This window comes from Girardinichthys multiradiatus, chromosome 5 (assembly GCF_021462225.1).
Source record: "Girardinichthys multiradiatus isolate DD_20200921_A chromosome 5, DD_fGirMul_XY1, whole genome shotgun sequence".
Classification (NCBI taxonomy): domain Eukaryota; kingdom Metazoa; phylum Chordata; class Actinopteri; order Cyprinodontiformes; family Goodeidae; genus Girardinichthys; species Girardinichthys multiradiatus.
Genome location: NC_061798.1, coordinates 33,699,974 through 33,717,248, shown reverse-complemented (window position 1 = coordinate 33,717,248; position 17,275 = coordinate 33,699,974). Strand labels below are relative to the sequence as shown.

Here is a 17,275-nt window from a genome sequence, read left to right as displayed (position 1 = left end):
ATATAAACAAGTTGATTAAAGATGGTTGAAAACCATGACCAAAAAAGTGATGCAACATTACCATGCAATGTTTATGTTTGAGCACCAAGGATTATCTTGAAGGATCTGGAAATGAAGTTAAGTTAGTCTTGAAACTAACTTAGGCAACCATTCACACTGCAAGATCAGATAAAATATTATTTTAATAAAATAATGTTTTAAGAATGATCTGCTGAATAAAACCAACCTTCTGGATGATTAATTCTCAACGGGGTCTCATTAGCTGCCTTTATTTATTAAAATAATATTTAACGAAATATTATTAAGGGAAATGGTAAAATATTTAAGGAAATATTTTGGAAAAGAACCAAATCTGCCTGGAGAAATGGGGCTTAATCAGAATCAGAATCAGCTTTATTGCCAAGTTCGTACATACAAACAAGGAATTTGACTCCGGTACACTTTGCTCTTTTGTTCTGTTTTTGCATTACAGAATATACAAATTTACAATTTACAATATACAATATACACATATCTAATAGAAAAGGTGCATTTGCAACATCTGTATGCTGTTGTTTTGTACTTTATTAAATGTTCATCAGAGAAACAGCCTGGGGGAAGAAACTGTCTCTGTGGCGGCTGGTTTTAGTAAACAGTGCTCTGTAGCGGCGGCCTGAAGGTAAAACTCTGAACAGTTTATGTGCAGGGTGTGTGGGGTCTGCAGAGATTTTAGCAGCTCTTTTCTTGACCCTAGACCTGTATAAGTCCTGGATGGAGGGAAGGTCAGCTCTGATTATTCTCTCTGCATTCCTGATTATTTGTTGCAGTCTGCACCTGTCCTATTTTGTGGATGAGCCAAACCACACTGAGATGGATGAAGACAGGACAGATTGAATGATGGCAGTGTAGAAGATGACCAGCAGCTCCTGTGGAAGGTTGAACTTCTTGAGTTGCCTCAGGAAGTACAGTCTCTGCTGGGCCTTCTTTTGAACAGTGTCTATGTGTGAAGACCATCTCAGGTCCTCAGAGATGGTGGTTCCTAAGAACCTGAAGTGGTCCACGGCCGATACAGTGTTGTTGAGGATGGTCAGGGGGGTGTATGGGGGTGGTGTTCTCCGAAAGTCCACCACCATTTCCATACTCTTGAGTGGGTTGAGTTCAAGGTAGTTCTGACTGCACCAGTGTACCAGCCGATCCGCCTGCTGTCTGTATGCAGACTCACCGTCCTGGATCAATCCAATGACAGTGGTGTCGTCTGCAAACTTCAGGAGTTTCACGGACGAGTCCGATGAGGTGCAGTCATTTGTGTACAGAGAGAAAAGGAGTGGGGATAGAACACACCCCTGGGGGTAACCAGTGCTTATTGATCTGGTTCGGGAGAAGATGCTCCCCAGTCTCACCTGCTGCTGTCGGTCTGTCAGGAAGCTGTTGATCCACTGACAGGTGGAGGCTGGGACGTTGAGCTTCTGGTGGAGGATGTCTGGTATGATGGTGTTGAAGGCCGAGCTGAAGTCTACAAAGAGGATCCTGGCGTATGTCCCTGGGTGGTCGAGGTGTTGCAGGATTAAGTGTAGACCTAAGTTAACAGCATCATCTGCCGACCTGTTTGCTCGGTAAGCAAACTGCAGGGGGTCCAGCAGGGGGCCTGTGATGTCTTTCTTTGTTTTCTTGCGCTGAAAGAGCCTATTTACATCTTCCTCGGAGATCTTTAGTGCAGGCAGAGGATCTGATGGTGGGGGGTTGGTTGTTTTACGGGTCAAATTTGTTCCTGAATGGGATGTGGAGGGGATGATTTTAGGTGTAAATGGCTTCTTGTCATATCTGCAGTAGAAGCCATTCAGATGGTTGGCCAGGAGATGACTCTGTTCAGGATGGGTGGGGGGGCTCCTATAGGCACTCAGGTTTCTCAGACTGGTCCATACAGCTGAAGTGTCACCAGTAGAAAGGCTGTTCTTCAGCTTCTCTTGGCTGCTTTGATCTCTTTTGTTAGTCTGTTCCTGGCCTGCCTGTACCGCGCCCAATCTCCACTGCTGTGAGCTTCTTCCTTTTCCCTGCGCAGATTCCTGAGTTGTGGAGTAAACCATGGCTTATTATTCCCAAAGGTGCAGAAGGTCTTGGTCTGCACACACAAGACCTCAAATAAACTGATGTATGATGTCACCACATCAGTTAGTTGGTTTAAGTCAGTGGCTGAGGTTTCAAAAACAGTCCAGTCTGTGCATTCAAAGCAGGCCTGTAGCATCTGCTTTGATTCCTCAGTCCACTTCTTAACAGTGTGAGCCTTGGGTTTGGAAGCTCTTAGTCTCTGTCTGTAGGTTGGGATGAGATGGATTAGATAATGATCTGAAAAACCCAGAGCAGCCCTGGTAACAGCATAATAGTCCTTTAAAGCTGTGTAACAATGGTGTTTTTGTCTCTGGTGGGACACTTAATATGCTGTCTGTATTTGGGGAGTTCATGGGAGAGGTTTGCTCTGTTAAAATCTCCCAGTATTGTGATGAAAGAGGTTGTGTATTTTTTCTCCACGTTTGTAATCAGCTCAGCAAGATGTTTTTCAGCGACAGAAGTGCAGCCGGTGGAAAATATGAGTCAATTATTATAAACGAGGAAAACTCTCGGTGAATAAAACAGTTTACAGATTATGGAAAATGACTCCAGATCTGGACTACATGTTTTTCCCAGCACTTTTATGTCTCTGCACCAATCTTAATTTCTATAAAAGCAGATTCCGCCTCCTCGCCTCTTCCCCGATAGCTCCGTGGTGCGATCCGCTCTGAACAGCTGGAAGTCCGGCAACAGCAGTGCGCGGTCCGGGATGTTTTCACTCAGCCATGTCTCAGTGAAGCAGAGAACCACTGATCCGCGGAGGTCCGTGTTTTTACCGGTGAGAAGAAGCAGCTCGTCCATCTTGTTGTTTAGAGAGCGGACATTTGCCAGGTGGATTGAAGGCAGTGGTGTGCGAAGTCCTCTTTGGCGGAGCTTTACCAGCGCGCCAGCACGGTTTCCCCTCCGACGCTTTCGGCACAGAATCCCGTATAGTGCCGCAGCTCCGCTTGCCAGGAGCTCAGTGAACCTCGGATCAATGAAAGATGGTAAAAAAATCCCAAGAGAGGACTCTCTGATGTGGAGACGTTCCTCTCTACTGAATGAGAACACAGGATTGTGGCCCGAGACCACAGTACTGTGGCTCGAAAAACATAAAAACACACAAAATACAAAAACAAAGAGAGAGCAAAGCTCCGAGGCTGCCATCGTTGGCGCCATCTTGGTCTCAAATGGTGTTTACTTAGTTATCAAATTTAGTAAAATGATGTTAGGGACACATTATTTACTGGATTGAAACTAAACCTTTCTGGGTAAATATTATTTGGCAGCAATCACTGTCCTTACCTGTTAGCAGTTGAAGCTAACAAAGGAGGCTGATAGCTTAGCACTAGAATCAAACACACACCTTTAAAGATACCGTCAATAAAATGGTTAAAATGCATGAGCGCGGACGGCGCGTTATGGCCGATCTTCTTTGTTTAAAATCACCCTTTAAATAAAGTTTGTCTTAACTTTAAAAACAGACAAAAAACACAAAACTGAACATGTGTGTTGCAGATAGCCGCTAGCACCAAGATAGCTGAGTTCAACACAAACAAAACCAAACTTCATAAAATGAAAAACATTTAGATCATTTCAATCTAAATCACTTCTATGTTATTCTGCCCAAACCTAACCTCTTATGAACGTGTTGAGGAGTTGTCCGGGCGACGATGAAGTTTGAAGAAACGTCCACAGTCAACAAACGGTTAGCTTTCAGCTAACCTCCGTAGCTGTGGATGAAAGACGGCTCGTTGTGTCCGCCAGCCACACTGCACGTTACCGTAACCACGGTGATGCGGCTCCTGTTGTCCTTCTCTCAGGCAGGGAAAACCGCTCCGCTCGGCTTTGTAGTGACCGTGTCTCTGTAGGGAACTTCTCAGGGACAGTTTGCTTCTGCAGGCCTCAGAGAGAAAGTAAGCAATGCTTACACCTTAATTTCCCCGTTCATTAATAAAAATACCGGATACACATACAGTATTTCAGAGTTTATGTCTGTTTGCCAGCAAAAAGACATTAGCGTGCTGGGCCTCCCCTATCCTGGTCCCGCGGAGGAGCAGTGGAAAGAGATCAGACCATTGGAAAGGGGTTGCTTTTATACAGCCAGTGACATCATGGGAAGTCCGCTGCTACCCCCCTTTCCTCAGTTGCTGGAAGTCAGTTAAATGCAATTTATTTTGAAAGTTCCAGAAAAGTTTGTACCAGAGTTTTAATGTTGTTTCCATGGCTGTGGGTCCCAACAATACTTTCTTTGCTTGGCTTGTCCGTTAAGGTGGATGGCCATGTCTTGCTATTTGTAGTTGTACCATACTCTTATGACTTCCAGATGATGGACTGAGCAGTGCTCTCTGATGTTTAAAGCTTTGAATATTGTTTTATAACCTAATTTGGCTTTAACCTTTTCCAGAACCTTAACCCAATTTGCGTCATTTAGTCTCCATGGTGCTGTTTGTTCACTCATGCTTTTGATCAAATCTTTAGGGTTTTTTAACCTCTAATTCTAGACATTAATTAGGTGACTTGAAGGGTGTTGGTTGCATTGGATTTTATTTAGAGGTATTAAAGATTTTTACTTGTAATACATTTTGGAAATCGTACATCCGTTTCCTTCACAATCATGCACTACTTTGTGTTAGTTTATCACATAAAATCCCAAAGAAATACTATAAAGTTTGTGGTTCTAATAGGACAGAAAGTAGGGTAAGGATACCTTCAAAAGCCACTGTATTTAAAAAATCTGTTTTTGTAATTTAACCTGAAACATAAAACCAGCTTCAATTTCGGAACATTATTACTTAAAACCTTTCTGTAATGAAGTCCCGAGTATTGATCTTCTCTTAAGGGAAAGCAGCTGGTGAATAATTTGCTGTTTATCTCAGTGGCTGAGCTCACTGTTTACATTCCTCATACTGAGTAACACCAAGGTCAATATCACCTGTGTGTGTGTCAGAAGAGAACGATATGTGGACAGAATCGGAATGTGTCAGCAAACAATTCGGCAAGTGAAAGCACAGATGGTACATAAAAAAAAACTGGATTCTAAGATCAAAGGTCAGATAAGTCACGTGGTTGACACCAGGAAATTGAGATGCGGTTTCAATCCCCAGTCACTTCCCTTCTCTATACAGTTGAGCAGAAACAAGGATTTCTCGATTTCAATGAGCTGCCTTATCAAGGATGATAAGAAACACAGAGGAACATGTGTGAGTACTGACATCTAGTTCAGAGACTACCAGAGTTTTATGAACGATTTTTACGTTTTCACGATCAGCTCTTATTTGATTTCTGCTTTTTAAACTTGGGTTTCACAAAAGTGGACCTGCATTTGTTTAACCAATTCCTAGCTTTAAACAATGATTATGTGCATTATGTAAGAAATAAGGTATTTTAATGTCTCTTTAACCTTTGATCTATGATCAGTTCCACTTCTTGTAGTAAGCCTGGATCAGTTCTGTTCGAGTCCAACATATTTATTTTAGCATAATGTTACATCAGTTATAATGCATTATGCTACTTCATGTTCATATTCTTACAGACTTCCTGGCGCCTCTACAGTGGAGATCTGTTCAAATAAAATCTCAATGGACCTTTTCCTGCATCTTTCCCTTATTCCAGCAGTAGGTTATCTGTTTATTTTATCTACAGTACATAAAAAAATGAAACAGCAAAACAAAAACTTACAAAAAATCTCATGATTTTCCATAAAGTTGAGCAAAATATATATTTTTTAATAAATTAATTTGTTGTAAATAGCTATGGCATTTTGTTAACACCACTGTTTTCCCTTTATGTAAAAAAAAAAACAAATTTATTTAAGGCTATCATAAATTTCTGACCAAATGTTTTCGTTGCTTGTTTAACCCAAATAACCAGTGTTATTTAGGTGGGAGGAGCCTGCAATCAAAAGTTACGGCAAATATTTCAGCTCAACATGTAAAGAGTCAAAACATATTTTTAGATGGAGCACATGTAGCTGATATATAATCAAAGCCTAACTGAATTTATAAAAAAAAAAAAAAAAACTTGGAATACAGAAAATTATTTTTTTTAACCAGGGGTGTCCTAAGCAGGACTTTTTGTCCGTGTACCACTCACACTACAATAAAATGTCTAAAAGCAGTTGCATATACATGTATATGCCTGAAATCTTACTAACATTAATTTTCAGTACAGAAGCATTACATTTAATCAGTAAAACATGGTCTGATGGTTCTTTTTTCTACACCGCAACAGATATGTCCCATCTGAGTTTCTACAGGACAGTCTTAATACAGGTCCTTCTCAAAAAATTAGCATATTGTGATAAAGTTAATTATTTTCTATAATGTCATGATGAAAATTTAACATTCATATATTTTAGATTCATTGCACACTAACTGACATATTTCAGGTCTTTTATTGTCTTAATACAGATGATTTTGGCATACAGCTCATGAAAACCCAAAATTCCTATCTCACAAAATTAGCATATCATTAAAAGGGTCTCTAAACGAGCTATGAACCTAATCCTCTGAATCAACGAGTTAACTCTAAACACCTGCAAAAGATTCCTGAGGCCTTTAAAACTCCCAGCCTGGTTCATCACTCAAAACCCCAATCATGGGTAAGACTGCCGACCTGACTGCTGTCCAGAAGGCCACTATTGACACCCTCAAGCAAGAGGGTAAGACACAGAAAGAAATTTCTGAACCAATAGGCTGTTCCCAGAGTGCTGTATCAAGGCACCTCAGTGGGAAGTCTGTGGGAAGGAAAAAGTGTGGCAGAAAACGCTGCACAACGAGAAGAGGTGACCGGACCCTGAGGAAGATTGTGGAGAAGGGCCGATTCCAGACCTTGGGGGACCTGTGGAAGCAGTGGACGGAGTATGGAGTAGAAACATCCAGAGCCACCGTGCACAGGCGTGTGCAGGAAATGGGCTACAGGTGCCGCATTCCCCAGACCTGGGCTACAGAGAAGCAGCACTGGACTGTTGCTCAGTGGTCCAAAGTACTTTTTTCGGATGAAAGCAAATTCTGCATGTCATTCAGAAATCAATGTGCCAGAGTCTGGAGGAAGACTGGGGAGAAGAAAATGCCAAAATGCCAGAAGTCCAGTGTCAAGTACCCACAGTCAGTGATGGTCTGGGGTGCCGTGTCAGCTGCTGGTGTTGGTCCACTGTGTTTTATCAAGGGCAGGGTCAATGCAGCTAGCTATCAGGAGATTTTGGAGCACTTCATGCTTCCATCTGCTGAAAAGCTTTATGGAGATGAAGATTTCATTTTTCAGCACGACCTGGCACCTGCTCACAGTGCCAAAACCACTGGTAAATGGTTTACTGACCATGGTATCACTGTGCTCAATTGGCCTGCCAACTCTCCTGACCTGAACCCCATAGAGAATCTGTGGGATATTGTGAAGAGAACGTTGAGAGACTCAAGACCCAACACTCTGGATGAGCTAAAGGTCGCTATCGAAGCCTCCTGGGCCTCCATAAGACCTCAGCAGTGCCACAGGCTGATTGCTTCCATGCCACGCCGCATTGAAGCAGTCATTTCTGCAAAAGGATTCCCAACCAAGTATTGAGTGCATAACTGTACATGATTATTTGAAGGTTGACGTTTTTTGTATTAAAAACACTTTTCTTTTATTGGTTGGATGAAATATGCTAATTTTGTGAGATAGGAATTTTGGGTTTTCATGAGCTGTATGCCAAAATCATCTGTATTAAGACAATAAAAGACCTGAAATATTTCAGTTAGTGTGCAATGAATCTAAAATATATGAATGTTAAATTTTCATCATTACATTATAGAAAATAATGAACTTTATCACAATATGCTAATATTTTGAGAAGGACCTGTATGCTGCTTAAACATGAGGTTGAAAAGAAGACAGCTATAATGTTCTGACAATGCAGCACTTGAAAAGCACAACCTTTATCATTTATTCCTAAAGGTAAATCTGACTCTACATTTAAAGCTACAGTATTTCATAAACTCCAGTCTTGCTCCTGCAGTTTGAACTGGCACATTTCCTCTCTGTTGTGATGACCTGTACAAATTTTGGGTCATAACATATTTTAGTGTGGCTATTAGTGTAATCAATGTGCATGTGCTATGATACCGTTTTGAAAGCCATATGCAATAATACAATAAATTGGTGAAGATTATTAAGACCTGTTTGATCAAAATCTCACCAAACATGTCAGGATCTGTGCTTTGTCTGTTTGTTTGGTGCCTTTACTGTGCTTAGCCTCTAGATGGCGTGGAACCTGGAATAGAGGTGACAGGTGTTCATTCCTTTGATTACCTACTGAGGAGTATATTAGGAGGAGGCTGCCAGCAACTCACTGCCAGAGTGTTGTTCCTTTGTGGTACAGCTCAAGCCACATTACCTTGTCTTGTTCTTGCCTTGAACTTTTAGTAATTTGAATTTTGTTATCTTGCAGGATTACCAGAACCTGACCTTGCCTTGTCGTATTCTTTAGTTTTTGATCCTGAGTATTCCCTGCTTACCATCCTGTTTATTTTACAGTTGGTTTCCCGGTTCCAGTTTTCCCTGCCCACGTCACTACACTGTAAATACTGGTCCTTCTCAAAATATTAGCATATTGTGATAAAGTTCATTATTTTCCATAATGTCATGATGAAAATTTAACATTCATATATTTTAGATTCATTGCACACTAACTGACATATTTCAGGTCTTTTATTGTCTTAATACGGATGATTTTGGCATACAGCTTATGAAAACCCAAAATTCCTATCTCACAAAATTAGCATATCATTAAAAGAGTCTCTAAACGAGCTATGAACCTAATCATCTGAATCAACGAGTTAACTCTAAACACCTGCAAAAGATTCCTGAGGCCTTTAAAACTCCCAGCCTGGTTCATCACTCAAAACCCCAATCATGGGTAAGACTGCTGACCTGACTGCTGTCCAGAAGGCCACTATTGACACCCTCAAGCAAAAGGGTAAGACACAGAAAGAAATTTCTGTACAAATAGGCTGTTCCCAGAGTGCTGTATCAAGGTACCTCAGTGGGAAGTCTGTGGGAAGGAAAAAGTGTGGCAGAAAACGCTGCACAACGAGAAGAGGTGACCGGACCCTGAGGAAGATTGTGGAGAAGGGCCGATTCCAGACCTTGGGGGACCTGCAGAAGCAGTGGACTGAGTCTGGAGTAGAAACATCCAGAGCCACCGTGCACAGGCGTGTGCAGGAAATGGGCTACAGGTGCCACATTCCCAAGACCTGGGCTACAGAGAAGCAGCACTGGACTGTTGCTCAGTGGTCCAAAGTACTTTTTTCGGATGAAAGCAAATTCTGCATGTCATTCAGAAATCAAGGTGCCAGAGTCTGGAGGAAGACCAGTCCAGTGTCAAGTACCCACAGTCAGTGATGGTCCGGGGTGCCGTGTCAGCTGCTGGTGTTGGTCCACTGTGTTTTATCAAGGGCAGGGTCAATGCAGCTAGCTATCAGGAGATTTTGGAGCACTTCATGCTTCCATCTGCTGAAAAGCTTTATGGAAATGAAGATTTCATTTTTCAGCACGACCTGGCACCTGCTCACAGTGCCAAAGCCACTGGTAAATGGTTTACTGACCATGGTATCACTGTGCTCAATTGGCCTGCCAACTCTCCTGACCTGAACCCCATAGAGAATCTGTGGGATATTGTAAAGAGAACATTGAGAGACTCAAGACCCAACACTCTGGATGAGCTAAAGGCCGCTATCGAAGCATCCTGGGCCTCCATAAGACCTCAGCAGTGCCACAGGCTGATTGCCTCCATGCCACGCCGCATTGAAGCAGTCATTTCTGCCAAAGGATTCCCGACCAAGTATTGAGTGCATAACTGTACATGATTATTTGAAGGTTGACGTTTTTTGTATTAAAAACACTTTTCTTTTTTTGGTCGGATGAAATATGCTAATTTTGTGAGATAGGAATTTTGGGTTTTCATGAGCTGTATGCCAAAATCATCCATATTAAGACAATAAAAGACCTGAAATATTTCAGTTAGTGTGCAATGAATCTAAAATATATGAATGTTAAATTTTCATCATTACATTATAGAAAATAATGAACTTTATCACAATATGCTAATATTTTGAGAAGGACCTGTAAACTCTTCACCGAAAAACTTTGTCTCCTGAATTGCTTTCTGCATGTGGGTCAAATCCGTTAAAACCAATATGACAAAAACAGTTATACAGCTGATCTTAAATTGCAGACAGTATCCCAACCATGGGGATTGGGACCCAATCTGAAACTTTGCATTGGATTGGGATGTCCCCTTTTAAAACATCTATCTCACTTTTTAGAAATATCTCCATACATAACATACCCTATCAAAACAACAACAAATGAGAATATGTGAAGTGTATTCTGTAGAAATTCAAAATAAAAACAATCCTTTACAACTGTTCTGAAAAGTCAGAGGAGCCTCTCACTTTGAAATTTGTCAGCTTATTTTTATAGCAATATTCTTAGTAATTAGTTGCAATAAGTAAGAATTTGAATAATCCGAGCTGATATCATGTCTGCCAGGTTCTGATTACAGGGGTGCTGTCATTTCTTCAGAGACGAGCTCAGAGACTGGCCATTGACCACAGACTACCTTTTCTAAAGGGGCGTTTCGGTATTGTGGTGTAAGTCAAACAGCCACATTTGGAACATTGTAAAAAATAATTTAGTAACATGATTTTATCTGTCACTCAATTCTGTTTGTCTTTGACTCAAGGTACAACTTTGCATTACTTCTTTTGTATTTATAATTGTTTTTCATAATTGTGCCGCAGGCCTTTGGATACAATTGGCAGCCTCAGTAACCGATGGTCCTATGGCTTTGCATTTGGTGCAGTGTCAAGCAGTGTTCTGTTGCTTTTTTCTGAGCGTTACATCCCCTTCTCAGTCCCACCCTGGGCCAGAGGTAATCTGTGCTTTTATTCTGTGTTGTCTCTATCTTGTACATGCAACATGTAATTAAAATCCCTGACCCAGTGTTCTCTGCTTACCCTCAGCAATAGTGTACCTTGTTGGAGCTTTAGAAGTGGGTCTGGTCTATTTCCCATTTTTTGCCTGTCTGTCCACACCATTCAGAATGGCTGGGGCAGGGCTGGGAATACTGTACTCTGCAGCCTGGTAAACATTAATGTATATGTTCAGAACCATATGGTTTTTAGTACAGTGGTAAAGCATGCTGACATCAAACAAATATGCAAGTAAATTACAGTTAATGTTCATGTTGCTGTTTCTAGGATTGTGATCACAGTCTGGGATACAGTCACCTGTCCCCAGGGAGAGGTTGGTAGCTAATAAACCCAATATGCTGCAATGCGGTCTCGAATGAACATCCAGCTTAACCTGGGCTTTATATGAAATTTCAGCAAAACATGACTGGTTATCAGGTTGTTTATAGATATGTTCAGTTCCATGAAAACATAGTTTAATTCTTGACTGTATGTGTGATTTTGAAGGTTTTGGGTAAATACCAGAAGATAATTTACCAGTGGCCCTGCATCCTTTCACTCGTCTTCCTCTTGGGACGATTCATTTACATTCTGGTTAAAGATGTGCGCATACGCCTGCAACTGGAACCAAAGGTCAACATGATGAGTTTCTTATCTAAAATCAGCCCTTTAAACATTGTGCGTTTGCTGTCGAGAACAGAAAACCCAGCATACCAGATTTTACATCAGACAGAATTTGATGTGATTACAGGGCGTATTTTTTCTACTCTTTTTATGTTCATGTATGTCCACGATGGCCAGTGTTCTAACAAGAAATCTTAGATTTTGAAATATCAACTAACAATTTTGTGCGTAAAAATGCTGAATCTGTTTCCAGGATCTTGAAGAGCTGGTTGATAAGCACCAGGCAAACCATGTTAAACAGCTACTGATTAGAACACCTGAACACAGGTAAATTACGTCATCTTTCACTTTGATATATTTGTCCCTACCAGACACAAACACAAACAAACAGGAGCACATTATAGAGACACACACTTCACAGACATGACAGGACCTTATGTTTTAAAAACTGTTTCTCATTTCTTCACATATGAAGCAATTTAAGATGGGTTTTCTTACATCAACATTTGATTTTGCAAGATAAGAAATAGCACAACAGTAGCTGTTAGTTGTCTCCCAGATGTGAACTCTTTAAAGAAATCACTTAGACCCCTAAATCAATCAGATTAAAAGTTGTGCATATCTCACATACCAAATTCACACATGGACATTTTCTGTGTTTCAGTAAACCCCTCAGCTGGTTCCAGACACGAGTGTACGAATGGGACCCCTATTTCAAGTTTCCAAACAGGATCATTGGCACAGCCATTATATCCCTTATAGGGCTATATATGGTGCAGAAAAAAATATTTTTATCAAAAGAATCGTACAATATGCTCAGTTGATCGTGCAATAAAGTTCACTAACAAGTGATTTCTGCTGTTATGTATTCTCTGCTATTTTTCTAGATGACGCTAGCAGACTATAGTCTGAGTGATGTTGCCTTTGATCGAGTAGAAGACTGGAAGAATGCCCTAAAAGAGGTTGTTATGTCTTGTAACCAGACGCAAACTTTGGGATATATGGTATCGCAGTTGGAAGAGTTTATCAACGTGGCCAGGAGTGAGTTCCTCCATTATCATGCTAGAAGAATGCATTTATGATCAGTAGTATTAAAAGGCTTTTTAAATGTTTTGAGACTTTTTAAAATATTATTACCATTTGTACTGTGGGTTTGTAAAATAAATGTATTACAACTGATAGAACACAGTGGCCAAACACACATAATTAAAGTGTTGATCGTTTTGATTTGTTTAAGAGTCTTGGCTTGCCACCACCATCTTTGCCAGTCTCAACTCTGTTGCTTACACCTTCCATATCTTGGCATGTTACAGGTAAGATGAAACAAAATTAAAGCATAAATTTAAAATATAATTATTATTATAATTTTTATTTTTCATGGGAAAAAAACTATTTTCCCAGTCTTAGTCATGGGAAGTAATGGGTCTACTGGCTAAGTCTGTGGTGGTTCTCATTATAACCTTCTGCCTTAGGAAACACTTAAAGAGACTGTGGAAAGGTCAGAAAAGCTTCCTTCCAGAGAGGTTCCACAACCCTAAGCCTGCTGTCAGTGTTGTGAGTAAAACAGACATAAACACAGGATGTCTGTGGAATTCAATGCCATTTTAAAAAGTAGGATCAGAATAGCAGGCTGAGTAAGTGCATTTATTTTTTTCAATTGTGTAACACAAATAGGCTAGACAGTAACTTGTTTGTCATTGCTCCACAGTGAGCAGATGTAAACTGAGACCAATTGAGTCTGATAAAAAAAACTGAGTTTGGTTCCAGTTCACATGCTTTACTACATTAAAATTTCTTGAACATATGGTCCCTCAGCCCAACCAGTTTTGCATGAACTGAACTATTAAAAGTGAGAACAGGGCTTTTTTTTAGCATGCGCATGGTTTGAATGTTTGAGTTAGAAAGCTTGTTCTTCTTACAATGCCAAACCTTAAATTCCCAGGCTTCCATTGCAAGATACTCTGGATGGCAAATAGCTTTTACATTATGGGGTAAGCCTTAAGTTTTCTAAAAACAAACACAACTGTCAATTCCATCATGGAGTGAATGTAGGCTTGATATTTTGTTTTAAAGTTTTAGATTAATGAAAATGATGAGAACGTGTACACAAATGACATTACTTTTTGTAAGAAAAATTTGCAAATATCAGGAACAGAACTTGTGGTCTGAAGGAAAACGTTCATCTCTCTGTTATTTCCCTTTAGGCTACCTGATTGTTCATTTTGTCTACTTCCTGTTTGCCCTGCTGTTTGCCTACTTACTGGTTCTTCCCATACTGAATGGAAAAGTTCAGACCATGCTGTCAACCCTGGGACTCATTCTGTAAGACCACTTCCTCTATAATTGCTTGTGTATATTGATGGATCCTCTCACTGATCTTGGCTTTTCTCTTTTGTCTTTCAGTCTGACCATAGGAATGGTGGTCATCTTGGTTATTCTTCAGGTAGTTCTGGTTCAGATCTTCTTTCTTCAGGACAAAATGTCCCCCACTGATAAGCAGAAACCTCTTGCTCTTAACAACAGGTTGGTATATTACAGAACCAGCTAAACTAAGTTGAACCAAGATTCTTTATTTAACAGTAAATAACCCAGAGGACTGGGAGTGGTTGTTGACAAAGGGCAAAATACTGATTAGATAAACTTCAATGAAGTGAACCTGTCTGAAGCCATAAAACACAATCTTCCCCATTATTAGTTCACTGTATAAGTAGATGCTAAACAGAAAATGCTTAAGCACCATTAGATCATACATAACTTTTTGTAATAAAATTAAATGATTAAATATTTTTTATCCTTGCTAACCAGATTTGTAAAGAATTGTCCCCTAATTGCCTTAGTAATGGGAAGTATTCTTCTACAGTAATAGTAATCCCCTGTAAACCTACTTAATACCTACTACCAAAATTTAGGAGAAAAAAATAAAAGTCTAATATGCTAAAAATCTCACATTTGTCTGCTTGTGTTTTCCAGGAAGGCGTTCCACTGCTTCAACTACTTCTTCTTTTTCTACAATGTGGTGATGGGGATCAGCACCTGCATAGTCCGGCTGCTGTTTAGCATTGTGGTTGGAACATGGCTGGTGTCCCGCATCGACCGAACCATAATGCAGAGGGGATATGAAAACCTGGATGCCGGTGAGTTTAACTTGAGTGTGTTTAGTTGTCAAATCTAATTCTAGATGCATTTCATGTTTTTATAGCAAATGAAAGATGCATCTTTTCAGTTTGGCTATTAGTTATTTATATTATCAATTTGATTGTGTAATTATTTATTGTTAGAGTGGTTTATCACAAATATGCTAATTTTGGGATTTGTTTGTTCAATGTTTATGTTTTTTGCTGTCGAGAATTTGCAATTTCTTTTTTTTTTTTTTATTGCCATTTTTTCCTCACAAAAGTACATGATTACATGTAGTTTCTTATAATATTTTTTTCTAATCATCTTATATGTTAGGGTTATTTTGTTATTTCTTTATAATATGGAGTTTTTAAATGTTCTCATGTTTGTTAACGTATGGCCACCTAGTTTTAACCTCCTTAAAGCACTTTGTGTTACACTCGTCTGTATGAAAGGTATGCTCTAAAATAGGTTGTTTGATCATTTAAGTGGTTGTAGAAAGGAGGGGAAAACATGGTAAAACAAAAAGGCAAATGTGTGAAAATAAAACAATTAAGGGGGATAACAACATTTTAAAAGCTTTATCAAACTATTAAAATTGTCCTATTATTATTTATTTATTAGAATGTTTATATATTTTTTCCTTAACACAGAAAGTACACAAAACTATTATAAAAAGAATATTTATTATTCAGGATTTACTCCTCTCTCATTAGTTCTGTGTGGATCTAACTTTTTGTCACAGGCTACAGTACATGGATAGGGATGATCTTTGCTGACAATTATCACAACAACCCAGTCATGGTGTGTTTCTGCCAGCTTCTGGTGTCAAACAGTATAGAGAAACACAATGGAACGGCATACTCCTCATTTGACAATGCTCAATCAGGTTAGAAAAGAGTGTTTACAAATTATAGTCATTTATAATACCTGTATCTTGAATCTAAACTTCATTACTGTTTTGCTTATTTGCTTTTCTGCACCCCCAGTGAACAGCCGGGCAAGAAGACGCTGGGTGCTGCTTTACACCTTGCTGAAGAACCCTCGTCTCATCCTATGCAGAAAACACCATCTCTCCACAGCATCGTCATCACCCACCCAGACAGAGGCAGAAATTCGGGCTTGGGTCATGGCATCACAAACGCAGAACCAGCAATGGGCACCACAGGCAGTACCAGAACTCATTGTCACAGCAGAGGAAGACTGTTGAAAAAACTCTGTGTGGCTCATGAGAACTTTATTAAGCTGTTTGAATTGCATGGAGTTATATGACTTACAACTGTGGCAAATTCAGTTTTATAGGGGGAACCAGGTGTTCTACAGTCCTTGTATTTGAGCTGTTAATTTATTTCAGCTTTTGTGGAGGCAGCAGTAACACAAACTAACATGACTACAACAGTGACTCAGGTACAAGTTAGCCTAACATGGTTTCTAATTATTAACCGTGGGAGGTGCCGTTTCAGAGATTTTATACGTGTTGTCTAGCATGTGTACGTTTGCATTCATACTTGTTGAAAGTATGTCGCTTAATTGTCAAGATAAAAATGTGTAAAAATACAGTTTATATTGGATTTAAACTGTAAACATGTTTAAATAATTTTTCTCAGGATTACTATATTAAAATCTTGGTAAATGTGTGAAGTTGTGCATTTGACGTAAACAATCCTTTCAGTAACATAGTGGGAGAGATGTTGTGCATTATTTGTTGACATTTTTATAGTACTAGAATGATAAAAGCTAGGCTTATCGCAAAGCCTAACTACCAACCATTAATTTTTATTTTTTTTTTTAAAAACGGAAAAGCAAAATGTTTTTCAAAGTATCACTAAATTTTGAGAGTGTAAGACTATTTTAAAAAAAGAATAGTTAAAACTACAAAATACATAACTTTACATAAACTGTAAACCTTCCGGAACTCTTTGGGGAACATTTTCTGAAGGTTTCTTTAAAGGTAAAGTTGCAGTAATCTTCAGAACAAATTCCCTGATAGTTTCCAGGAATTCACCATCAATCTTGAAATCACAGTCTTACTTTACAGAAGAAAACTTCACTGTATTTTATGGGATAAACCAAAACAAAGTAATGCATAATTGTGATGGAAAATAAAATTATATATTAATTTCAAAGTTTTACAAATAAAAATCTGACCAGTGGGGTGTACAGCCCCCTTTACTCTGAAATCCAATGTGGCCAGCTGTGTTCAGAAGTCATCTTAATTGATAAATTACTAATACTGCTATTAAATGTATCATTTAATTTGTTAGAGAATATTAGTGAAAAACAGCATAATTAACAACAAGGAATACACAAGACAGATAAAAAAAAAAACTGGGGGGATGTTTTAAGCAGGGACAGGTTATAAAACAATATGCCAAGCTTTGAACAACTATGGCACAACTACAAACCTACCAGGACATGGCTGTCTGCCAAACACCACGGTGTTAAACGGTAATATCAGGCAATGAAAGCAGTTCACACGACAGCCACATTTACCCAATCACACAATCATACACCAAAAC

At 39.4% G+C, this 17,275-nt stretch overlaps 1 protein-coding gene across 2 annotated transcripts; it reads left to right on the top strand.

The window, feature by feature from the left end:
* Window positions 1–4,163: 4,163 nt before the first annotated feature.
* On the top strand, window positions 4,164–16,393 carry stra6l (STRA6-like). 2 transcript variants are annotated; one of them, XM_047364575.1, is made up of 19 exons: window positions 4,164–4,220; window positions 5,193–5,267; window positions 5,600–5,681; window positions 10,594–10,694; window positions 10,845–10,975; window positions 11,067–11,187; window positions 11,304–11,349; window positions 11,523–11,648; window positions 11,893–11,966; window positions 12,304–12,412; window positions 12,527–12,680; window positions 12,877–12,952; window positions 13,112–13,193; window positions 13,582–13,630; window positions 13,844–13,961; window positions 14,043–14,162; window positions 14,610–14,773; window positions 15,502–15,645; window positions 15,737–16,393. In XM_047364575.1, the coding sequence occupies exons 2-19, from the start codon at window positions 5,242–5,244 to the stop codon at window positions 15,964–15,966; spliced, it is 1,953 nt and encodes a 650-aa protein (XP_047220531.1). In that variant the 5' UTR covers window positions 4,164–4,220; window positions 5,193–5,241; the 3' UTR covers window positions 15,967–16,393. The 2 variants fall into 2 exon arrangements, with proteins under 2 accessions (XP_047220531.1, XP_047220532.1); XM_047364576.1 differs by lacking the exon at window positions 4,164–4,220 and having other exon boundaries at window positions 5,139–5,267; window positions 10,627–10,694.
* The last annotated feature ends 882 nt before the right edge of the window (window positions 16,394–17,275 follow it).

Bases quoted from the DNA above. Each gene is read 5' to 3' on its own strand.
- stra6l (XM_047364575.1), top strand. From the start codon at position 5,242: ATGATAAGAAACACAGAGGAACATGT. The intron at 12,681-12,876 runs GTGAGTTCCTCC...GATTTGTTTAAG, and splicing joins GTTTATCAACGTGGCCAGGA to AGTCTTGGCTTGCCACCACC. The intron at 13,631-13,843 runs GTAAGCCTTAAG...ATTTCCCTTTAG, and splicing joins AATAGCTTTTACATTATGGG to GCTACCTGATTGTTCATTTT.